Source organism: Moschus berezovskii, chromosome 14 (genome assembly GCF_049115385.1).
Source record: "Moschus berezovskii isolate FMDL1 chromosome 14, NW_MosBer_1.0, whole genome shotgun sequence".
Classification (NCBI taxonomy): domain Eukaryota; kingdom Metazoa; phylum Chordata; class Mammalia; order Artiodactyla; family Moschidae; genus Moschus; species Moschus berezovskii.
Genome location: NC_142473.1, coordinates 80,878,360 through 80,903,553, shown reverse-complemented (window position 1 = coordinate 80,903,553; position 25,194 = coordinate 80,878,360). Strand labels below are relative to the sequence as shown.

The following is a 25,194-nucleotide window of genomic DNA, read 5'->3' as shown; positions in this document are numbered from 1 at the left end:
ACCATCTTTTGTTGATCCATTCATCTGTTAACGAACATTTGGACTGGTTTCACCTTTGGATATTATGAATATGGGTACTGTAAACATGAATGTGTGTGTACTTGTTCTTGGTTGTTTTGGGGTCTGTACCTAAGAGTGGAATTGCAGAGCCCTATGCTAATGTAATTGTTAATGATTCTTTCTGAAATGTAGGGATCATAGCCAACACCTGCGGTTTCTATAGAGTGTGTGATTTGTGAGTTGTTGGCTTAGATTGGGATTGAGACTCTCCTTCCTGTATGTTTAACTTTTTCAGGAACTGAGTTCTCCTTTACTGGTTTTATTCTTTGCATTTTACTGATGGCATAATTGAGGTACAGCATCTGCCTGGTTTTAACTTCCTATCATCTTCAGAACAAGTCAGTGATGGAACTGGTAGTTTAAGGCTCTTAATTATGTCCTTTGTCTAGGTGACCCATTTAAAGCCATGTTGCATTTACGTGAAGTTGTTTGAAATAGGCTTCCTATATTTTATAGTCTTTTGAAGGGATGTTGCTCAGGTGGTGTTAAAAGCAGATGTTCTCTTTCCATAGTGGACAAGAGGAGATGTGTTTTAATTGCACCAGAAGAGATATAGATTACAAATTAGGAAGAACTTCCTGACTGCAGGATACTTAAATGTTAACCAAGAAAAGAGGATTGTAAAACATCTTTCCCAAAGACTCCATAAAGATCTTTCTAGGATGTCGTCGGTGTGGGTTTGATAAGACATGAGGGCAGTGACAAAGATGACTTGATGAGGTCCCTGTTAACCCCAGGAAATAGTAGTGTGATGGTTAATCAAGCAGTGTTGCTGGCATTTTAATGAGTATGTTTTCCTTTTCCTTATGAAGAAATCGTTGCAGAGTAGGTGAATTGCTCAAGGTGTCCTAGTGAAATAGAAGATTAGCCTTCTTGGCTCCCATGTTGAATGCTTAGGGGTGTGTTCTTTATTATAAACGAGTCTTTTCATGACGGTATGATGTATTATTGTTGTGATTCTTCCTAAGCTGTAGGGATCAAAGCCAACACCTGCAGTTTCCATAAAGTTGGTGATGTGAGAATTGTTGGTCAGGCTTAGATTAGGACTGAGAACCTTTTTCCTGTGAAAATGGACTTAGTCTCCTGTTACACATACAGAAAAGGGAGCACATATTTTCAGTAGCAGACGGAGATAATCGATTCTTTTTTAAAATGTACTTTTAATTGGAGGATAATTGCTTTACTGTGTTCTGTTGGTTTCAGTTCTTCAGCAGCGTGAACCAGCTGTGAGTATACCTGTATATCACCTCCCTCTAGAGCTGCCATCCCACCCCATCCCACCTCTCTAGGTCACCATAGAGCACCAGGCTGAGCTGTCTGTGTTGTGTAGCAGCTTCCCACTAGCTGTCTGTTTGACACTTTGTAACTTTTACACATTGTAAGGTATGTAATTCAGTGCAATTCTTTCAATTCATCCCACCCTCCACCACTCCCCCTGTGTCCACAAGTCCCTTCTCTACGTCTGTGTCTCTACTCCTGCCCTGCAAATAGGTTCATCAATAAGGCGATAGATTCTTAGTGAAGAGTCTAGGAGGGGCCAGGTTAATGTTGCCTAGGTGAAGCTGCACGTGAGATCAGCACATTTTTGGTCTGTGGTGCTTGGAGGAATAGAAGCCAGAAGATGGGCAAAATGAGCATTAGATTCTGTTGCAGAACATAAGCATAAAATTACTCATTAAATGCAGTATTAAGTTGCCAATTTATATGCTCAGCTCAGGAAGTGCCAAATTTAAGGTGCTTAGAACAACACTAACTCATTCGCGTGACCCTGTCGGTCTGCATTGTGGTGCCTCGTAAGGTATCTCAGGTCTGCTGGGAAAGTTGTGCTCTGAGATCCATGGGTCATTGACTGGAAACTCGGCTGGGAGGGAGTATTACCATTGGTCTCTTTAATGAAAGGTTTGCTCGGTATTTGTTTTAGCTGAGCTATGGGAGCATTTACTTGTTTATGTCTCTGCTACTGAAAATACCGTCAAATTGAGCTTTCTTGAATTGGCAACAGCTATTACCTCTGCAGGATGAAAGAGAGGGGAGCCAACTTTTGAATACTTACCATATTCTGGGAAGGTTATATTTGTTCCTTTACTCAATAGTTCTGAGAAACCTATAAGGTGGATGGCAACATCTCTGTTGTAAAGGATAAGAAAAAGTGATGCCTCATGAGGGATCTCAGGGCTCTTATGAAAATCATGTGGTGAGGTCCATTGGTTTTTATACGGGGGGTGTGTGTGTGTGTATGTGTGTGCTCAGTCATGTCTGACTCTTTGGAACTCCACGGACAGAAGCCTGCCAGGCTCCTCTGTCCATGGAATTTCTGAGATAAGAATACTGGAGCAGGTTGGCATTTCATGTATATATATATATATATATATGTGGTATTTTTATATTTTATATTTGGTTTCATCTGTTTTATATTTTACTGTTTTCACATAAGATATCATTTGGACTAAGGGTTTTGCTTCCTAAAAAAAAAAAGAAGGAAGAAAACATGGAAGACCACCAAGGAATCATGAAAGAAAATTAATTAAGACAACCCAAAGATTGAAAAGATGGCTAAATTACATAATTGCCATTCAAGAAATAACGTCAAAGTTTGAGGTCACAGCCACGTGTACTGACAGGGAAGATATTCTGTTCCTAGGGGTCATGGAGTGGGGAAAGAGCATGGCCTCTAGAGTTTAAATTCAAGTCCGGCCCCTGGGCAGCTGTGGGGTTTGGGGGTTCTTCTTTAAACCTGGTGTGCACCAATATACACGACTATGTAACACCTTTTTCAAGAGTGTTTGTAAGGATAAGGAATAGCGTGTAAATACTTGAGCGCCTGGCTCATAGTGTCAATAGATATCCCCTCATACTAGCTGTTGCTAAGATAATGATGACATATGTGGGTGATGATGGCAATTGTTTAGTGTATTAACATCTCCCTCCCAAATGCCTGAAGAGCTTCTTCCATATCAAGGGTAGGTAGGGTAGAAGTAAAGGGTCTCTTTTACCTCTGTGTGTATATATCTCATGGGTGCCTAGCATTCCTGTTTGTGATAAAGTTCGTCTTTAGACTGCACATGATTCATGAATGCATCTGTCATTGATGAAAGGAGAAAAACTTGAACATCACTAAGTTTGTTTTCATTGGCCATAAAGAAGAAAGAGTGGAAAGGAATGCCGTACAATGAGTTGAGAGACCTGGGCTTTTTGTCTGAGAGCTGCCCTTGTGAGTCTAATAAAATGGGCAAGTGGGTTTATACCTTTTTAAGACTCTATGTCTAAGTCACATTTAACTCTGTACATCCATGATTTGACTAAAAACATTCATTTCTTTTCATTGCCAAAATTTCAAAGCATTAAGGAGCTTTCTGCTGATTTGAGCTGGCTGAGCATGTCTGGGGCAGTGTTTTGTATAAGAAGGCCACTGCACACCTTTTGCCAAGGATAACAGAGAGAAACATGTGACTTGTAGAATATCCAAATGGAACTGAAACTAAGAACAATTGTAAGGAAGCTAATGTGAGAGAGTGTCTCTTGCTTTGGGGCTGATGGTTGGGTTTTTCAAACCACAGCACTTTGTATAACACTTGCCATGCTTCAGTGTGGTAGTTACAGTTCCAGTGTATTGCAGCTGCCTTCAGAAAACTCTGATGTTGGAGACCTTTTCTGTGTTGTATTTGTTGGTTTTTTATCTCTCTGTCACTTTCACCTATAATAGGTCCTGGCACATGTATCCCCCCAGACATGCTAAATGGAAAACCATCTGATAAAGTGGGAAAAGCGCTTGTAGCTTTGAATACCATCTTCACCACGTACTGGCTGTTTGATCACGGGCGAGTCATTTCCCATCAAGCCGGATTTTGGTCTGTGAAATGGCAAGGCGGTAGCGAGGGGCTCTAGAGATGGAGTGCGTAAAACATGAGGCACTTAATAGTGGTAGTCTTCACTGTTATCAACAAGATATTTTGCATTTCTGCTTGAAGGGGGAATATATTTTCAGGGAAGCTTGTTTGCTGTGGCTTTAGTATGTGGGAGAATTATCCCCTCTTGCAAGTTTTTGCTCAAAAGAAATCATTTAGCATTTCTTCCTCTGTGGGCCCATAAGGATGGTTACTTGGCGAAGGCAGAGAAGGGGGTAGGATCCTGGAAGAGCTGCTGCAGACCTTGCATTTCTGTGGATCTGTTTAGAATGCCACTTCTGTATTGTGCTCTCACTGAAGGCACTTGACTCAGCGATGGCACGCGAGCATTAGAAACATTTGTCAGACTTGCCCCAGTCAGAAAATATTCTATACCTGCCATCCTGCTTGGCACTTAAAGATTATTTTCCCCAGCTCTCTGTGATATAGTGATATAAAAAAAAAAGTTGGCCATGTGGCATGTAGGATCTTATTTCCTCAATCAGGGATTGAACCCATACCCCCTACATTGGAAACACAGAGTCCCAGCCACTGCCCTGCCAGGGGAGTCCCTGTGTGACAGGTAAAGAAAGTAGGCTTTAGGTTAATGTATAGTATATATGATCCCATTTTGATATAGAAAACAAAATCTGTTGACCACAGACTATGGTTTTACTTGTTGCAAGAGGCGTGTGTTACCTTTTTGCTTTTTTTCTGATTAGACTCTGTTTACAGATAATTTTAGGTTTACGTGCAGTCTTAAGAAATGATAGTGAGATAGATCCTGTGTGCCCTGTACCCAGTTTCCCCCAGTGGCAATGGTAGGATCTCGGAAAACCACAGTACACTGTTAACGACCTGGGTGCTGCCACTGATACAGTCAAGATACCAAACATTTCCATCCCACAGGGTCTTTCCTGATGCCCTCTTACAGTCACTCCCACCTCCACGTCACCGTGCGGTGGATCAAGTTGCAATAAAGTTTTTGTGCAGAGACTCTACAAAACATATCCTCTAGGGAAGGCAGCCAGTATCTCCCTCCCCCAGCTCTGCAATCCCACAAATCTGTCTTCCTTTGTCATTTCAAGAATGTCACATAAATAGAATCATATGTAACCTTTTTTTTTTTTTTAATTAAAATTTTTTTGTTGGGCGGCCACTCCATGGCTTGTGGGATCTTAGTTTCTAGACCAGGAATTGAACCTGGCCCAGGCAGTGAAAAGTACTGAGTGCTAACCATTGGACCGCCAGGATTCAATGTATTGAATTCCCAGAATGTGTAGCCTTTTGGATTGTTTTGTTTTTTTTTTTTTTGGTCAGTGCAGTGTAATTCCTTGGCGTGTCATCCAAGTTGCATGTATCAATAGTTTCTTTCTTTTTAATTGCTGGGTAGTATTCCCAGATTTGGATATGCCTTAGTTTTGTTTAGCGACTTGCCCAATGAAGAACTTCTGAGTTTTTCCCCAGTTCTTGACTTTTACAGATAAAACTGCTATAAACATTTATGTGTACAATTTTTTTGTGTGAATGTACGTTCTCTGGATAAATGCCCAAGTGCAATTGCTGGGTCATATGGTATGTATTGCTTTAATAAATTATTTTTTAAAGGAAAATAAAATTAGAGGTAAAACAACTAGTTAAATGATTCTTGAACCCTACATTTCTTTCTTTTTAATCCTGGCTGTACCAGGTCTTAATTGCCAGCAGACGGGATCTTCAGTCTTCCTTGTGGGGTGTGAAATCTTTATTTGTGGCGTGCAGACTCTTTAGTTGCAGTATGTGGGGTCTAGTTCCCTGACCAGGGATCAAACCCCAGCCCCGTGCATTGGGAACGCGGAGCCCCAGCCACCGGACCACCAGGGTAGTCCCGCAAAGCCTGCATTCTCGGTGCACATGATTTACTTACATAGATTTCTGTGTTTTGCTCTAGCATCAAGGCAGTAATAATCATAACACTGTAGTTTTCCTTGTCTCTTTCAACGGATGATCTGCGTATATATTACAAATAATAATGAACACAGCCTACGAGGGGGCAAGTAATGGTTAGCGCTGGTGAGGTTAGCTCCTCTATAGATAGGGAGGTTCAGTTGTGGGTCTTGTGGAATTACGGTTATAGCCCTGTGTTCGGACTTGGAGTCATTCAGATTGATTCCTTCTCTCTCTGTCTCCTGAGTTAACTCTCTGTGCCATAAGTGTGAGGACATGACAGAGGTTGTTTTTTTCTGTGTCTGAGGTTTACCGCTTGTTCTGTGGAGGCAGTATAGTGGAGTGGTTAGAGCATCTGCTTTGGCCTCTGACTGAATGTGACTCTCCCCTCCACACGGGCAGATCATTTAGCCTTTCTGAGCCTCAGTTTAGTGATTTGTAAGTGGGGGTAATGATAGTACCTGCCTTCATAGTCACTGTGAGAGTAAATGAGATAAAGTGTAGGAAGATGCCTAGTTAGCACTGCCAGGTATGCTGCCTGCATTCAGTGAATGTTCCGTAAAAGTGCTGTTATAAATATGCGTTACATTCTTCCACTTGTCTTTATCAGCCAGTGGATGACAAATATTGGTGGATAAATATTGGGATCTTACTGCCATATGCGTAAAAGGTTTTAAGTTTGCTGTAACTTTTGAGGTAGGGATACTTTCTTTGAAGGCTATTTCAAATTTAGTCTTACATAGTTATTTAAAAATAGGAAGTGATGTTGGATTATATTGTAGTATTAATTTGAATGAAAGTATTTTACTGTTTCTCCTTATTCATATTTTCTCAGGCTCATAGTAATAGAAAATTAGAAATGATTCTGAATTCTTGATTTCCTACCTGTAATCTGTCCTCTCCAAACAACATTACTTTTTATATATTCTTCCTAGCATTTATCAGTACTTGAAAGTGTCACTCTTTTATTGCATAAATAATCTCATAAGCTCCTTGAGGGCAGGAATGTTCTCCTTGGCTCTGGGATCCTCAGTGCCTAGAATGGTGCTGGGCGCCTAGATATTCGTGAACACTTGCTGGCTGGCTGTAATTGCTTTTGCATCTTTCTCGTCCCCCTTAAGTGTTTTTATTTGGAAAGTTGGGGAAATGCAATCCAACTTCCAGTCAGAGCTTAAAACGACTAGTTTCTTAAGATCCAGTGCCTTATTTTGATTGGCTGAGGAATGTGATTGGCAAGGTAGAAGGGCATCTGGACCTTTTAGTGTAAGAGCTCTGCGTTTAATAATTTGACTTCTCCTTTTCCTGAAGCCTTGAGGGAAATTTTTCCTTTCCCTATTCTAGTCAGCCAAGAACCTGACCTGGGCTGACTCTAACACTGGAGAACACTGAACACAGTATCTGCTGAGCCAAGGGCTGGGGGTTAAGCTCTGATACTATCTGAAGGGAAAGCCTGAATTCAAATCCTGCTTTGCCTACTGACTCATCTTGCAAACCTAGATGAATTTTTTAACCTCTTCCAGGTTTAAATTTTCTTATTTGCCTGGTGAGTAATCCCATCTGTCTGGGCTCGTGAGGACACCTGATTTAGTGTCCTCAGAGCTTTTTTACAGTGCTGTCACTGTGGCTCCAGGGGTGTCCAGGAACGATTGGGGGCTGTGTGGTACTCCAGGGAGGAGAGCTCGACTCTCTTGTCCCCAAAGACTACGCAGAAAACAGAAAGACGTGATCCTTCGTGACTTGAAGGCGGCTCCACTTCAGCCTCCTAATGTTGTTTGTGGATGAGAGGTATGTTGTTGCCAAAGCAGTTAGGCCTGCGTGCCTGAAGCAGCTGGGGTCCGTTCTCAATTCTGGGGTTAAGCTGTTTTTGTCTCTGTGAAATTTCTCCCATCAAAAGCTAATCTTTTTTGGTCTTTCTCTTTTGCCCGCTAGCAGGAAGTCTCTTGCCATTTTTGTGCACTTAACAGTAGCCTTCCTGGTCCTGTTGATAGCTTGGGACTCAAAAATTGAGCTTCAGTTTCTTCTTGGTTCAGTGATTTCTTCTGTGTTCTTCCTTGTGTTTGTCCAAGAACCTTAAGGAGTTCTTGTGGTTTCAGCTCACTCTTTGCCCCAGAAGAGTTTGCAGGTTAAAAACTTCTTTTCTTTCCGTTCTTTTGAGGTAAGAATAAGGAAGATTGTCAGTCTCAAATTTGGGTCTCACAGCTTTCTGTTTCCAGTTTTGATCGTATTTTGTTTTTGAGCACACTTTCCTGTATTGCAGACGTTAGGTTACATCCTTGTGAGTTACTTTTGGAAGCTCTAGTCAGCAAAATCTGTAGCAGAAAAGCTGGTGTTTTTTCCCTCCCCTTTATTATAATAACAATCACTCAAATTTATTTAGTTTCCTATCTTCAAAGCATTTTGAAAGTTGTCAGCTTATTTGTGATATACCCTTAGTGGTCTGCCTTACACTGAATTTATATATTTAAAAAGCTTGTTGGGGGTCGTGACTATAAGAAAAATAGGTCACATTGTTTGCTTATCTCTTGGCAAATTTGGGCTGACAACCTTTGTACAGGTATTTGATTCACTCTTAGCCTAACTTTCTAGAAGCAGACCAGTTGTATTTTAGAGTGTTTGCAATTCTGAACATAAATGCTGTGCATATCTGCAGTACAGGTGCAGGTTCTGTTAACATTAAAAAAAATTATTTAGTTTATCTGGCTGTGTTGGGTCTTGGTTGCAGCAAGCGGAATCTTTGTTGCATCATGTGTGATCTTTTCACTGTGGTGGGTGGACTCTCTGGTTGAGGCAGGCGGGCTTAGTTGCTCCTTGATATGTGGGATCCTAATTCTCTGACACAGGGTTGGACCCATGTTCCCTGCCTTGCAAGGTGAATTCTTAACCAGTGGATCACCAGAGAAGTCCTCCATTAGCGTTTTATTAATATTTCTAGTCTTTGGCTGCTTATAATTTTGATTGTATAGGTCTTGATTCCATCAAATTAGTTGCTTTTAGTATGTGAGGTGATTAATTAGAGGTAGGTAAAGGAGATCAATCATGGGTGTTCATTGGAAGGACTGACGCTAAAGCTGAAACTCCAATACTTTGGCCACCTCATGCGACGAGTTGACTCACTGGAAAAGAGTCTGATGCTAGGAAGGATTGGGGGTGGGAGGAGACAGGGACGACAGAGAATGAGATGGCTGGATGGCATCACCGACTCGATGGACATGAGTTTGAGTGAACTCCGGGAGTTGGTGATGGACAGGGAGGCCTGGCGTGCTGTGATTCATGGGGTCGCAAAGAGTCAGACATGACTGAACGACTGAACTGAACTCTCTGATTCTGCTTCATAGCCACTGTAGTTTCCTTCTCACTTTTAGAGCTGTGTGTGCCAGACTTCTTTGTGCAAAGTCCTGTTATTGTGTATTCTGGTTATTGTTGGTTCCTAACTTGACTTTTACTTTGAAAAGTTGTAATCTTGCCTTGAGCTTTTTGTAACTCCTGAGATATTCCAGAGATATTATTCCTTAAGGTAGGAAGAGAGGGTGTTATTACTTTCAGTTTTTATGCGTAGAGTGTGATTTGTCCAAGATTATGTAACACCTCGATGGTAGAAATCAATCATTGAAGCTTCTTACCTCTTAGTCTTAGCTTTACCCATTAAATCACATCACTTTTATATCCAGCACTCTCAAGCTCTGAATATACAATAGCCCATATTCCCAGCCCTGCTCTCAGAAAATCCACTGCTTCTGTATTTTGTTCTGAATGTGCCCTGTTTCAAATATGAGTATAAAGAAGCATTGTTATATGAGTATAAAAATTACAAAAGACTCCTGTCCTTTCAGGGGTATACAGTTTTTAGGTTTAGGTCCCACCCTCATTCCCCCCAGTTAGGAGTGGTGGGGATAGATTTGACCTGTGCATACTCTGTTGCCTGGCCTTCTGATTCATGACGTGCATGATAAAATGACTGGTTGAGATTAGTTAATGGTACAAAGATTTCTCGTTTTGGAGATATTTGACTTGTAGAAATTGAACTGATGACCTTGAACCATCAGCACCAGCTATAACTGACCACATTTTTTTTTTTCACCTAGGTGTTGCTCTTTATGAGAGTTCAGAGTTTGCTTTGGGCTTCCCTCATATCTGGATATAAATATACACACATATTAATTCCCTTCTGTACTAGGCACTGGGCTAAGTACTGGACTGGGATAGACATTCCCAGAGTTTGTAGTCTAGTGAGGAAGAAAGAGCCCTAACAAGGAATTAGGTACACTGGATATTAGGTAGGTAGTGTTTTAGTTATCTGTTGCTATGGAAAAACCACCTCAGTGGGTGTTCTTTCCAAAACTGGCAAGCATTTCTCCAAATCTCAGCAGCCACTGACTGGGTGTTCTACAGATTTAACTAGTTCTGACACACTCTACCCGGAGCTAGCATCTGATCCCACAAGTTTAAGGGCTCAGTCCCACAGAACTGTACCACCTGGACTTCAGATGCTGATTGCAGGTCCAGGTTGTCACCTGTGCTTCTGATTGATGGCTTATCAGTGAGAGGTAATCCCCTGCTTGAGTTGGACTAATTTGTTAGAGTGATTCACAGAACTCAAGTTTACACTTAGAAGTTTATTATAAAGGATTCAGATGAACAGCTCGATGAAGAGGTGCATAGGGCAAGATCTGGAAGGGTCTGAAACGTAGGAGTTTCTGTCCTTATAGAACTGGGGTGCATCACCCTCCTGGCATGTGAATGTGTTCAGCAATCTGGAAGGTCATCAAATCTTGTTCAATAGTTTTTATAGTGCTTAATCTCCTGGCCCGTCTAACCCCTATCCTCTTTCTTTTCCCTCTAATCACTTGGTTTTTCTGGTGACCAGCCCCATCCTGAGGCTTTCTAGGGGTACCACCCTAAGTCAACCTACAGGTTTAAAAGAAGCTCCTTATGAATGACCGAAGATTTCTCTCACTCAGGAAATTTCAAGCGTTTTAGGAAATCTGTGCCAAAAGAGGGAACAAAGACAAAATGTGAGTTTCTCATTATAAATCATAGTATCACACCACCTCCACATTTGTGGCTTAGGACAATGATGATTTGTTGCTTCTCACAGCCCTGTGGGTTAGGAGTTTGGGCAGGGCTCTTCTGGCCGGCTCTTCTGCTCTGTGTCACATCTGTGGGGGTCGCTCACTTGTCTGTTTTCAGCTGGTGTCTGGGCTGGATTCGACAGGACAACAGAGTTTCAACTCATTGGTCTGGGACCTTGATAGTCTTCAGTGTGGCCTCTCTCTGAGTAATGTCTTATCATTCAAGACCTCTCTATATGGCCTGTCTCTCCAGTGTGATGTCTCGAATTTCCTTGCAGCCTGGTAATTGGTTTCCAAGGGTAAAAGTGGATGTTGCCAGGCCTGGAATTGGTCAGCTGTGGTCAGTGCAAGTCACGCGGTGAGCCCAGGTTCAGGGGTCTGTTCTTATTTCTTGCTGAGCAGGGCCGCACGGGACTAGGGTGAAAGAAACTGATGGAGACTGTCCTTCGAGAGGACTTGTTACAGGCAGGCAGGCTGAGTTGTGGAGTCCTGACTGGCAGTGCAGGGAGGTCACTAGCACACGTCTCTGCTCTGTGGATGAGAAAGGGCTGATTTGGGGCTCTGCGTGCAGACTCCCCATTTCCTGTCACCAGGAGTATTGATGTTGTATTTCATGTTGGGTGAAGCGGTAATGCACAGTCATGGCAGGGTTTGTTCAGTCATATTCTTTGTTGACTATGTTTTTGGAGATTTATGTTCTATTCTGGTTGCCATGCAAAAGGAAGTTTACTGTGGCATCTATCTCTATTTCCTGATAGGTAATTTTTCTTACTTGGATGGAGTTGGTGGGTTTGTAGGGTTAATACATAGTAACTGAATTTCATGATGTAGTTTTATTTGGCATGTTATGAAATGAACCAGAGATCAAATTGCCAACATCTGCTGGATCATGGAGAAAGCAAGAGAGTTCCGGAAAAACATCTATTTCTGCTTCATTGACTATGCCAAAGCCTTTGACTGTGTGGATCACAGTAAACTGTGAAACATTCTGAAAGAGATGGGAATACCAGACCACCTGACCTACCTCTTGAGAAACCTGTATGCAGGTCAGGAAGCAACAGTCAGAACTGGTCATGGAACAACAGACTGGTTCCAAATAGGAAAAGGAGTACGTCAAGGTTGTATATTGTCACCCTGCTTATTTAACTTATATACAGAGTACATCATGAGGAATGCTGGGCTGGAAGAAGCACGAGCTGGAATCAAGATTGCCGGGAGAAATATCAATAACCTCAGATATGCAGATGACACCACCCTTATGGCAGAAAGTGAAGAGGAACTCAAAAGCCTCTTGATGAAAGTGAAAGAGGAGAGTGAAAAGTTTGGCTTGAAGCTCAACATTCAGAAAATGAAGATCACGGCATCTGGTTCCATCACTTCATTGGAAATAGATGGGGAAACAGTGGAGGCAGGGTCAGACTTTATTTTTTTGGCCTCCAAAATCACTGCAGATGCTGATTGCAGCCATGAAATTAAAAGACGCTTACTCCTTGGAAGGAAAGTTATGACCAACCTATATAGCATATTAAAAAGCAGAGACATTACTTTGCCAACAAAGGTCCGTCTAGTCAAGGCTGTGGTTTTTCCCGTGGTCATGTATGGATGTGAGAGTTGGACTGTGAAGAAAGCTGATCACCGAAGAATTGATGCTTTTGAACTGTGGTGCTGGAGAAGACTCTTGAGAGTCCCTTGGACTGCAAGGAGATCCAACCAGTCCATTCTACAGGAGATCAATCCTGGGTGTTCATTGGAAGGACTGATGCTAAAGCTGAAACTGCAATACTTTGGCCACCTCATGCGACGAGTTGACTCACTGGAAAAGAGTCTGATGCTAGGAAGGATTGGGGGTGGGAGGAGACAGGGACAACAGAGAATGAGATGGCTGGATGGCATCACCGACTCGATGGACATGAGTTAGTGAACTCCGGGAGTTGGTGATGGACAGGGAGGCCTGGCGTGCTGTGATTCATGGGGTCGCAAAGAGTCAGACACGACTGAGCGACTGAACTGAACTTGTCAAATTCAGAGTTATTTCTTGTTGAAGGTTTTAAAGTCCCCGTTTCTCCCAAAAACTATGTAGATAAATTGCTATAAAGGAAGGAGTGAGTTTTTTTTTTTTTCATTTTTCTTCAACATCATTTTTTTTTTTTTTTTGGCTATACCCTGTAGCTTGTGAGATCTTAGTTCCCCAACTGGGGATTGAACCTGTGCCCTTGGGAGTGAAAGTGAGGTCTAGTCTAACCATTAGACCACTAGGGAATTCCCCTCAGCATGATTGTTTAATTTATTGACCTTTGGGGAAATGAACATTAAAAATACAAAGTAGGCTGATTTCCAGTTGATAATGTAAGACAGTGAAACACTGATGGAGGGCCTACTATATGTGAGACTAGCACATGAAATGGGAGAGACCTCATAGGAGGTTTGTGTCAGGCAGTAAGGAGTGTTCTCTAGTAATGAAGCGTGCAGCCTGGAGCCAGACTGCCTGGGTTTGGATTCTGAACCCACCGCTGACAGTGTGACTTGTTCTTTTAGGGCCTCGTGTATCTGAGGATTAGAAGTGAGTTACTTTTTATGTAAAATGCTGAGGACAGTGGGAATGAATAAGATGATGAAAGTGTTGTTATTAACCACTATCTTGAGATTTTCTTGTAATTTTTTTAAAGGTGACAATAGTAAGATATCTTTAATACAAAATGAGTTGGAGACCTTTGCAGTGGACAGTCTCAATTTGCTTGGAATAATTTTCTTTAATTTGGCTGATTTTTCTTTTTTTTAAATTGCATACTTATTTATTCATTTATTTTTGGCTGTGCCACACAGCACGTGGGATCTTCCCTGACCAGGGATTGAACCAGGGATCAAACCAGCGTCCCCTGCATTGGGAACATGGAGTCTTAGCCAGTGGAATGCCAGGGAAGTCCCTGGCTGATTGTTTATAGGACTTTGTGGCCTTAAATATATTTTTCTTATTGCCATTCTGTAATTCTTCATTGTAGAAAGAAGGTATTATTTGGTACAAGCACTGGAATTATATAATAGGAAGCACTTTTCATTTGGTAAGTCTTTTAATCCTAGTGGTAATCCTATCATATACATACTGCCTTTTACAGATGATGAAACTGAAGTACAAGGAAGGTCAGTAACTATTCAAATAAACTGTCATATACCAAGAAAATGGGCTTCCCTGGTGGCTCAGATGGTGAAGAATCTGCCTGCAATGCAGGAGACCCAGGTTCAGCCTCTGGGTTGGGAAGATTCCCCTGGAGAAGGGAATGGCTGCCCAGGCCAGTGTTCTTGTCTGGAAAATCCCATGGACACAGGAGCCTGACGAGCTCCATGCAGTCCGTGGGGTCACAGAGTCTGACACGGTGTCGAACACTTTCACCAAGAACATGACAGAGCTGGGTTCAGTCGGCCCGTCTGTCAGGACCCGTATATCAATCTACTGCACTGTCTCTTATTTAGAAATTATGGATAAAAGATTAAACATTACAGTTTCTCTATCTAGACTTAAGCCACAGTTTGCAGTTTGGTATATCCTAGGATCTCCTCTAGCAGTCTGCAGACAGTTCAAGTAATAGTTGAAATTTTTATGTCTCCAGATATGTCTGCCTTCGGAATTGGTTACCTGTTTTACAGTTCTAGATGTGTGACGCTTTGCCCCAAATTTCCTGCCCCACTCTCATGTTCAGTCTACTTCAGGAGTCAGGTAGGAGCTGTGTAGAGGCAGGGATGGTTGCTGCTACGGTGCTTACATTTTGGACTTGGATCATATATGGTGTCCTAAGAAGTGTCCTGAAATGCCCTGTAGAAGTCCTATTAATGAAAACAAAACTGCTCGTTTTTGAAATTTTTTAGAAAAACCCTGTGTATTTCTACCCACATGGAGTTTCTGAAGAGTACTTGGACACTTGTAGGCCTCTAATTAAAGGTCTGACATTTTGTAGTTAATTTTCCAGTTGTTGGGAGAACTTTACTTATGCTAGTGATCCTAGATTGAGTAAACGATTTTCTTTTTCCTTTTAAAGAGTTAACCTTGGGTTGAATCCTGATTTTTTTTTTTTTTTTGGATATACATTGGCGTTACATCGCTGATTTGACTCTTAGACTTTGCCTACTTGGGCACAGTGAAGTGGGGAGAGATGCAGTTACTCAAATAAATGAGGTCATTGGCCTGCATTCTCACAGTCCCTTCCAGGCCTAATAACTTTCTGATTCATACCCTTGGAATGCTATTGGTAGGGAGGATTGGGGTGTGAATTATTGGCCGGGTTTTACAGATACAGTTCAAAGTCGCTGAATCTGTTTTTTTAAAACTCACTTTTTATGTATAAGTAGCCCAAATCTCATTTAATTATGTTTTGCCACACAAATGAATACTTTTCCTTTAATATGTTGTCTGGTAACAGCCTTTGAAATGTTTCTTAGCAGTCTGCTTCCCTTGGGAATCTTGGCATCACAGGTCTCAGGTTTTATTGATAGTTGGTCACACTGTTTGGTGACGGAAACCATGGTGAACCCCAAAGAGGATTCAGTAAAATAACGACAGTAACAGCAATGGTCTTAATGCTCCACCATGCTTTTCTTAGAGCCTCACAACAAGTTGATGAGGCCAGTAGCACGATTCCTGTTTACAGAGGAGGCAGCCAAGTCTCAAAGAGCTTAAATAATTTGTCCAAAGTCATATTGCTAGAAGGGGGAGTGAAATTGCTAGCATAATAAGGTGATCAAATTGCAAGGGGAAGGGACTTCCCTGATCACCCAGTGGTAAAGAATCCACTGGTGCAGGAGACACGAGTTCAATCCCTGGTCCAGAAAGAGCCCACAGGCTGCAGAGCTACTAAGCCCGTGCCCCACAGCTGTTGAGCCTGTGCTCTGGAGCCTGGGAGCCGCAACTGCTGAGCCCACGTGCCACCACAACTGAAGCCCGAGCACCCGAGAACCGGTGCTCTGCAGCAGGAGAAACCACCGCAGTGGGGAGGCTCTGTGTTGCTGCTACAGAGTAGTCCCCGATTGCCGAAACTTTCTTCACAGAACTGGCAACCCAGCACAGCCATACATAAATAAATTTTTTTTAATTGCAAGGGGAACCTGAAAGTCTAACTTTAGTTACCACTGGGTTGTGCATAATCTTAGTGACTTTTTTTTTTGGGGGGGGGATGTGCCATGTGGCATGTGGGATCTTAGTTCCCCACCCAGGGATCAAACTCATGCCCCCAGCATTGGAAACACAGAATCGTAACTGCTGAACCACCAGAGAAGTCCCCTCTAGGTGATTTTTATTAGTGGTTGTTAAGTATAATTTATGTCCTAGAATTAAGCAGAGAAGGTTTTCTCCCCATCTTTGTAGAGTGATTGGTCATGTTATGGGGGGAGTGGTTAGAATGGGGCGGGGCATGGATCTTGGCATTTGTGTTGCATACGTATCCTAATTGTGTCCTTCTGGTTGTACGTGCACAAGGCTTTTGGTGGTTGAGAACTGACTTGGGGGCCTGTGTAACGGTGTCATAAAAGACTATTCCTTTTGTCCCAATCTGGCTTAAGGGACAGATCGGGAAACTTGTTTCTTTTCTCCTTTTTAAAGAGAGGAATGAAAAACACACTTGACTGGGACTTCCTCAGCCACAGACCCGCCCAGCTGCAGTTTGACTTAGCTCCTGTTCTATGGAGAACAGTAAAATCTCTTCTCAGGTGGCTATTAGGAGTGTATCAGGAGAAGGCCTCTTATCAGTTTAAAGAGACACAGCAAATATTTTTGTTCCAACAAGAGAGAGACTCTGAAGTTGTTTCATTCCCTTCGACTTCTTGTTATCCCACAGACTGCTATCCCACAGACTTCTCTGAATCGCCGGTGTGTTTAGCCCTCTGGGAAGTGGTAGATAAGCTCTGCGGTAACCCCGAGCTTTAGTTTTTGAGTTCTCTTGACAACTGGTATTTGCAGCAGCTCTTCCCTTGTCCTTCTGGTTCGTGTTGGAACTTCAGATTACATCACAGTTTTCTGAATCACCGGTGTCTGTGACCTATATTTTCTTCTTCCTCTTGAGTTACATGAGGTCACAAGGTCAGATTTTTTTTTTTTTTTAAGGAATTGGATTGTTGCCGTTTTCACCACATGTTATAAGATTATAAATGGTTTAAATACATTTCTCTCAAAGTACTTTTAATGCTGCACCATAGGACAACACTGGGTTTCCCTGGTTGCTCAGATAGTAATGAATCCGCCTGCAGTGCGGGAGGCCTGGGTTTGATCCCTGGATGGGGAAGGTGCCCTGGAGGAGGGCATGGCAACCCACTCCAGTATTCCTGCCTGTAGAATCCCATGGACAGAGGAGCCTGGCGGACTACAGTCCGTGGGGTCACAGAGAGTCGGACACGACAGAGCGACTAAGCACAGCACTGTTAGGAACCCTCAGAACTCATTTTCGCTGAAGACCTCTAAATCAGGTAAAAGAATGTTTGGCTGTAAGAAAAATTACAGGCTCAGTTAAGGGTTAAAGTGAACGGATGGGAACTGTATTTCTGCCACCCTCCTGGTTAGTAATTATTCAGCTTTGTGGCAGTTTTTGGTTTTGAACCGTGAGTTGTCACAGTCACCGAGGAGATAGTTCCCGTGTAGCTCGTTCGTCCTCAGTTTAGCGGGAGGCCGGCCTGCAGCGTGTTGACACAGTCAGCGTGTGCGTCCTCACACTCGTGTGCTGCTGGCGGATGAGAACTGTGCTCCGAGGATAGAGGCTGGAGTTGGTTCCTTAGTCACTCCTGACGAACTTTGTGCCACATGCAACTGGGAGCTCAGAGTTACAGCTTTCTGTAGGCTCCCTCCGACTGTTTCTGTTTTAATATTCCAGAGCGAAATCTCATTTCAGCACCAGCAATAAGAATTTTCCCTTCTGTATTTGGGTGCGTCTTGTTGTGTACTTTTTAGATTGCAGTCTTTCATGAAATATAAAGAGTTTATTATTGTTTGACTTTATACAATAAGCAATTATTACTTTTTAAATTTTAAAAATGAACAGTGCCTTTTCTGATGAAGTCAGCTATAATCCTACCACCTGAAGAGAATCATGGTTAATGCTTTTTATAATTTTTTATATCATTATTCTTAAAGATTTTTTTAAAAAACAAAATTGAGGTCACACTATATATATAATTTTGTGTTTTGTCTTTATCATTTAACATTTTCTTTACATCATCAAATATTTTAAGAATAAATTTTGAATAGGTAATTTAAAAAATGAAAATGACATAAAATGGAAACAGAAAAAGTCCAGCTTCCATCTTTGTCTCTGGTCACCTTGTCCCTTCAGTCTCTAATAAATAACCATTAATTTCTCCTCTTTTTCAAAAGGTAGCCTTGCTATATATATTGTTCTGCTGCTTGCTTTTACCCCCTCTGAACAATGTATCTTGAAGATCTTTTGTTATCAGTACCCAGAGAATCTTCCTTACTATAGGTTAGTCATCTCATTCCCTTTAGATGGGCACTTGGGTTGTCCCCAGTTTTTACTATCACAGATAATAAGTAGTAATTAAAGGGAAAAAATTAAGCATTTACTTCAGTTATTAAGGGAAAATTCTTTCCAAAAGAATGCCAGTAATGTAGAAATAATGATGGAATTGGAAAATCAACATATTCCAGCCCCCAAATGAAATAATTCTTGAAGGAATCATCAGTAACTGTTAAACTATTAAGCAAAAGGTTGAAGAGGAACAGCATATTCACATGGTGCCAAGCATTAGCTGCAAGTTGCTTACTGTAAAGGAGGAAATATACCTTATGAAGAACTCTGGCTGTTACAGACTTGACCAAGTGATCATGTTTTGCCAGATGATCATGTAGTTTAGCAGGTCTCACTGAGTTGAGAACACGATGGGCTGCATTGTGAGGGATATAGGTAGCATCACCTGGGAAGCGTTCTTTCCCAAACCTCTCAACCTCGATCCAGTCAGTGTTTACAGGAGGTATTAGGGATAGAGAGGCAAGCTGAATGGCACTGTGAGGAAATAATCAGACATAACTGAGATGTAACAGTCAACTACAAGTCAACAAGTCAACTCTTCTGGTCTTTTTAGAAAGCTTGTGTTGTAAACAAACAAACTATAAACAAAATCAACCAGAATAAAACTTGGAGGCCATTCTAGAATAAAAGAGGCTGAAGAGACATCATCCAAATTCATTTCTTGAGCCTTGATTGGGTTCTGGATTTTTTTTAACCACTATTAAAGACACTTTTTGGAGTATTTGGTGTTTTAAAGGCACGGATGATAATGGGTGTGGTAACAGTGCTGTAGTTACGAAGCTGAATGTCCTCATCCTCAGGAAATGCACAGTGAGGTATAGAGGGCTAGACTGCTTCCTTGCCTGCTGAAATGGTTCACAGGAAAATTAGAAGTGACCCTTCTATATCTCTATCCATGGAGACAAATGAGGCAAATTTGACAACATATTAACAATTCTTGAGTCTAAGTAATGAGCAGTATGTATTTATTCTACTGTGTTCTCCACTTTTCTATTTGAATTTTTTCATAGCAGAGTTGAAGAAACAGTGCTGCAATAAATAACAATTATATGTGTATTTTCAAATTTCTTTAATTTTCACGTGTGTTTGTTTTGCTGTTAGTTGACATTTTAGTGGAATTTGTGTTTATCTTGTGACAGTTTTATACCGTTAAGGCTTGCAGTGGATGATTAAAAAGGAAATGAAATTTTTTCTTCTCTTTCCTCCTCTATTCTCTATTTTGGAACTTGAGTGGAGATGAGAAAAAGAGAATGTGAAAGGTACCTCAAAGTTGTTCTGTGCTCTTGCTTTTAGGTAGGAGATAGAACTGAAGCTGGTACATAAGAACCATACCTCAAATAATACCTTTTAAAATCAATAACCCTCTCAAAAATATACAAGCAACTCCTGCAGCTCAATTCCAGAAAAATAAACCCAATCAAAAAATGGGCCAAAGAACTAAACAGACATTTCTCCAAAGAAGACATATAGATGGCTAACAAACACATGAAAAGATGCTCAACATCACTCATAATCCGAGAAATGCAAATCAAAACCACAATGAGGTGCCATTTCACGCCAGTCAGAATGGCTGCTATTCAAAAATCTACAAGCAATAAATGCTGGAGAGGGTGTGGAGAAAAGGGAACCCTCTTACACTGTTGGTGGGAATGCAAACTAGTACAGCCACTATGGAGAACACTGTGGAGATTCCTTCAAAAACTGGAAATAGAACTGCCATACGACCCAGCAGTCACACTCCTGGGCATACACACCGAGGAAACCAGAATTGAAAGAGACACATGTACTCCAGTGTTCATCACAGCACTGTTTATAATAGCCAGGACATGGAAGCAACCTAGATGTCCATCTGCAGATGAATGGATAAGAAAGCTTTGGTACATATACACAATGGAGTATTACTCAGCCATTAAAAAGAATACTTTTGAATCAGTTCTAATGAGGTGGATGAAGCTGGAGCCTATTATACAGAGTGAAGTAAGCCAGAAAGAAAAACACCAATACAGTATACTAATGCATATATATGGAATTTAGAAAGATGGTAATGATAACCCTGTATACGAGACAGCAAAAGAGACACAGGTGTATAGAACAGTCTTTTGGACTCTGTGGGAGAGGGCGAGGGTGGGATGATTTGGGAGAATGGCATTGAAACATGTACATTATCACATGTGAAACGAATCGCCAGTCCAGGTTCAATGCATGATACAGGATGCTCAGGGCTGGTGCACTGGGATGAACCAGAGGGATGGGATGGGGAGGGAGGTGGGAGGAGTGTTCAAGATGGGGAACACATGTACGCCCAAGGCGGATTCATGTCAATGTATGGCAAAACCAACACAATATTGTAAAGTAATTAGCCTCCAATTAAAATAAATAAATTTAAAAATATATAAATGAATAAAATAAAATCAGTAACCCATCCTTTACTTTGGAGGCTGCCCAAGTGATCAGGAGGGGTCCTAGCAGTTAGGCCAGAAGCATGGCACAGATCAGGGAGTGCAAATATTGTGTTGTGATTTGTCTTGTTTTTGACAGGATTTTAGACCTTTTGGTTAGTAGAAAAAGCTCTTAATTGCCTGATAAAAAGAATAGCTCCTTTTGGCAGTGGTCTGTTTGTTTACTTGGCTGCACTGGGTCTTAGTTGTGGCATATGGGATCTAGTTAGCCAACCAGGGGTCAGACCCGAGCCCCCTGCGCTGGGAGTCTGGAGTCTTAGCCACTGGACCACCAGAGAAGTCCCGTTCTGTTTTCTAAATATAAGGCTGAGCTATGGAGGATAAACGAGGAATTTAAGGGTGAAATATTCTTGGACAAAAAGTTATGGGAGAAGCTGCTTTTCTGAGAAGGTGTCATTGCACATGAAGAGAATAGTACTTTCGTCTCTAGAGTCGTATCTGAGGTGGGAACTTCCTCTGATTGCAGAATAAATGCTCTTTGACATTAAATGTCTTCCTTTAGATTTCCATGAAGACAACTTACAAGGATCTGAATGGCCTTAGATTAGCTGCTTCGGTGTGTGGAGCTGTTGCTCTCTCCTCCTTTTCCCGTGCCTGGTGTGAGAGTGCTTACTGAGCGCCATGAAGGTTGTTCCAGAGAAGAATGCCGTCCGGATTCTCTGGGGGCGAGAACGGGGCACTCGGACCTTTGGAGCTCAGCGACTTCTGCAGGAGCTGGTTGAAGATAAAACCCGGTGTATGAAATGGGAGGGCAAGGTAAGAAAACGGGTTATTTTTCACATAGAATTTGTAGGGATGACAATAGAATGAGTTGATGACATAGAGTTGGCACACAGTTTATGTTGTGTAGCAGAATTGATATATCTAAGTTAGGTTTTTTGTTGTTTTGGGGTGTTGTGTTTTTGTTTTTACAAATATGGAAACATGGGCTAGAAATATTGTTTTCCTTTGCAGCTAGATTTCCTGAAGGTAATTTAGATTTATCTCTCTCAATTTGTAGCTCTATTGTCTCCAGTTTTTCAGCTTATACTGTAAATACTGATCTATGTAGAATGGTGCTTTTGAGATAGAGTGAGCCATAGTTTATCAGTAATGTATTTTAACTTTTGTTTGTTTATTTCTCAGAGAGTAGAATTGCCGGATAGTCCACGCTCCACCTTTTTATTGGCCTTCAGCCCAGACAGGTACCTAGTTCTTACCTAAACTTTACCTGAGACTTGTGGTAGTGTTGGTTTCTGTGTATTTTGCTGAGCATCATCCAGCAAATCCCTAAAGACTCTTTGAGGCTCTGAATGAACAGAACTTTGCCAGTGTTATCAGAAAGGGGGGAACTAGATGACCAGTGCTAACCATTAAAATAATGGGAATAAGCAAAGGAACCTGTGAACATCAATGATCAAAACTTGGAAAGTTTCTCAGTCCTTTGCCTGTGTGATATAGGCTACTAATAGCATAATAATTTTCTCTGCTGGAAAAAGTATTCTCTGAAGGGGTTATGTGTCGTTTGGGGACAGAATGGAGAAGCCAAAAGCTTTTAAAGATGAGTATGTTTCTGTTGTTAGTAAAGCCCAAGGTGTAGTTTTTTCCAAGTTGGGATGGGGAGTGAGTATCAGTTTTCTCTGCCGTCCAAAGCTGATAGTTTGTCAACCCTCCCACATACTGTACATTGACTTCCTCCTGTTTGATTCCCTAGGACTCTCTTGGCTTCCACTCACGTAAACCATAATATCTATATCACGGAAGTGAAGACAGGCAAGTGTGTTCACTCTCTGATTGGACACCGCCGCACTCCATGGTGTGTCACTTTTCATCCCACCATCTCAGGCCTCATCGCTTCTGGCTGCCTAGATGGGGAAGTTCGGATCTGGGATTTACACGTAAGTGTTTCCTTTTCTTTGGTACTCTAGATGCAGAGACCTATTTGCCCTTGCATTCTTATTCTTGACTCTGAAGGAGAGACTAGCCATGTTCCAGGACTGCACCTGAGTACTTAGTAGTTATTGCTTACTTACTGAGAGGGAGTCTGGCCCACAGTTTCAAGATGAACACCCTGTTTAACTGTCGACCCGTTGTGACAAGGTACAGGACTTGCTGAGACGTCTTCAGGATGGATCTCTCTTTTCTTAGATCAAGGATTGCACTGTTATTCTGATCACGATCGTCAAAGCAGTGTGCTCCTCGTCCTGGAGACTGGCTAGCGGGTTGTTATATACCATGTTATGCACCAAAGCTTGAGTTTTCACAGACTATAGAAACAGGTGCTCATTGCTTATAGATTGTAGATGACAGAACTGAATTGACAGTAATGTTTTTCTAGTAAATTTGGTGACACTGCCAGATCACTGGTTTTGTATCTGGTTTTCAGAAGACATATTTAAAGTAGGCCCTGCTGCTGCTAAGTCACTTCAGTCGTGTCCGACTCTGTGTGACCCCATAGACGGCAGCCCACCAGGCTGCCCCGTCCCTGGGATTCTCCAGGCAAGAACACTGGAGTGGATTGCCATTTCCTTCTCCAATGTGTGAAAGTGAAAAGTGAAAGTGAAGTGGCTCAGTCGTGTCCGACCCTTAGCAACCCCACGGACTGCAGCCTACCAGGCTCCTCCATCCATGGGATTTTTTGGCAAGAGTACTGGAGTGGCTTGCCATTGCCTTCTCCAAAAGTAGGCCCTACAAGTAGTCATTTTACCCCACCTGAACCCGTTTTTTGAAATTGACTTAGTTCGCTGGCAGCTTGTAACTTGAGAATGCCTTGGATTTGTTCATTTACAGGGTGGCAGTGAAAGCTGGTTCACAGATAGCAACAATGCCATTGCCTCCCTGGCTTTCCACCCCACGGCTCAGCTCCTGCTGATTGCCACTGCCAATGAGATCCACTTCTGGGACTGGAGTCGCCGGGAACCCTTTGCCGTGGTGAAGACAGCTAGCGAGATGGAACGGGTCCGGTGAGCGCTGTGGGCACCAGCAGTGTCTGGCGTAGGATTAACGTGTGGAGAACATTTAATGGTGCTTTCACCCCAAGAGATAGATTGTTATCCTGTATTATCCCAGCTCAGGGCAGGGGTGTTATCCCTGTGGCTCTTCATACTTTTTAAGCCGTTGGCCAATCAGCCAGGAATCAGTGCATGTTGTTCATTTCAGCTGTTCCTTATTGGCCTCATCTTCAGGTTTTTGTAGATGAAGGCCTTTAGAATCTTTTTTAGGTTCAAAGCTATCTGGTTTGGGATAAAGGCTTTTTTTGTTGTTTTTTTTTTGAACCTTAAAAGGTGTTCAGGTGGTGGGTAGCTTAGTGGGTAAATTGCTCACCCCTGGTTTTCTGTTAATCAAAATGGAAAGTGGAGATGTAGCTAGGTATCAGGTCTGCTAATAATTACATATGTAGCCTTCAAAGTCAGTGCACATACTGCCTGAATTGAAATCGATGCATGGTTTCCCTTTGGTCCTCTTGGTATTGCCATTGGATCTTTACTAGTTTTCTAGCCTCAGGTGGGTCGCTTGACACCGGGACTGTTCCTTGTCACCAGCCCTCATGCTTAGCGCCAGTGCAGCAGCCGTGCGAGGGGAGGCGCGAACCCGTGGCAGAGTATGGACGTGTCCTCTGCTTTACCATTATGATGGGCTCTTGGCCATGAGCGGCTGTGTGCTTAATGTAGCTGCTTCCTGGGATGGAAGCCCAGGGGTTTCTTGAAATTATTTTTTGTGAAATGTATTCCCTTATTCTGGCAGGTGTGAGGACGCAACAAGAAGGAGTGAGCTTTATTACTTTAACCGTTTTGAGAGTTTTGGAAGTCTCTAGCGTTGGGTGGATGCCTGGGTAAATCCCACAGTTGTCAGTAACGATCGCGAGACATTTTCTCACGGGTCTCCTTCCCTCACTTAACGGAATTTCTCTCCGTGTCTCTGTCCGTTTCTTCTGTGTTTTCAGTCTGGTGAGATTTGACCCTCTTGGACACAACTTACTCACAGCAATTGTTAACCCCTCTAATCAGCAGGTAAGTTAGTCAGCAGGTCCAGCCCCATCGGAACTGTGGGTTGTTTGTTCAAGCAGTGCTCGGATTCTGATGGTGTTGGACTTTAATTGTCAACGTCTGAGTGTTTCTTTCCAGTCAAGATTTAAAACTAGCCGCAGACCGTATTCAAAGTTAGAGCTGTAGGTCTTGACGGGGGAGTCCATTCTGAAACCCCCGAGTGATCATCCCAGTAGAAGTAACCATACTGCGTCGGATAACTTGTCGTTCATGTGCCTTTGGCTGGTTGACATCTTGCTTCCCCTCACAGC

General features: G+C 42.3%; 1 protein-coding gene across 8 annotated transcripts in view; it reads left to right on the top strand.

Annotated features, from left to right (window-relative positions):
- The window catches only part of AMBRA1 (autophagy and beclin 1 regulator 1), a 176,588-nt gene that overhangs the window by 8,564 nt on the left and 142,830 nt on the right, over nt 1-25,194 (top strand). For 7 of the 8 annotated variants that reach the window (XM_088843287.1, XM_055423955.2, XM_055423952.2 and 4 more), the window contains exons 2-6: nt 21,421-21,674; nt 22,044-22,102; nt 22,612-22,795; nt 23,688-23,860; nt 24,841-24,907. In XM_088843287.1, coding sequence (XP_088699413.1) covers nt 21,540-21,674; nt 22,044-22,102; nt 22,612-22,795; nt 23,688-23,860; nt 24,841-24,907 — 618 coding nt within the window. In that variant the 5' untranslated portion in view covers nt 21,421-21,539. Of the gene's footprint in view, nt 1-17,255; nt 17,387-21,420; nt 21,675-22,043; nt 22,103-22,611; nt 22,796-23,687; nt 23,861-24,840; nt 24,908-25,194 lie in introns of all 8 variants that reach the window. The other variant, XM_055423953.2, reaches the window with a different exon arrangement.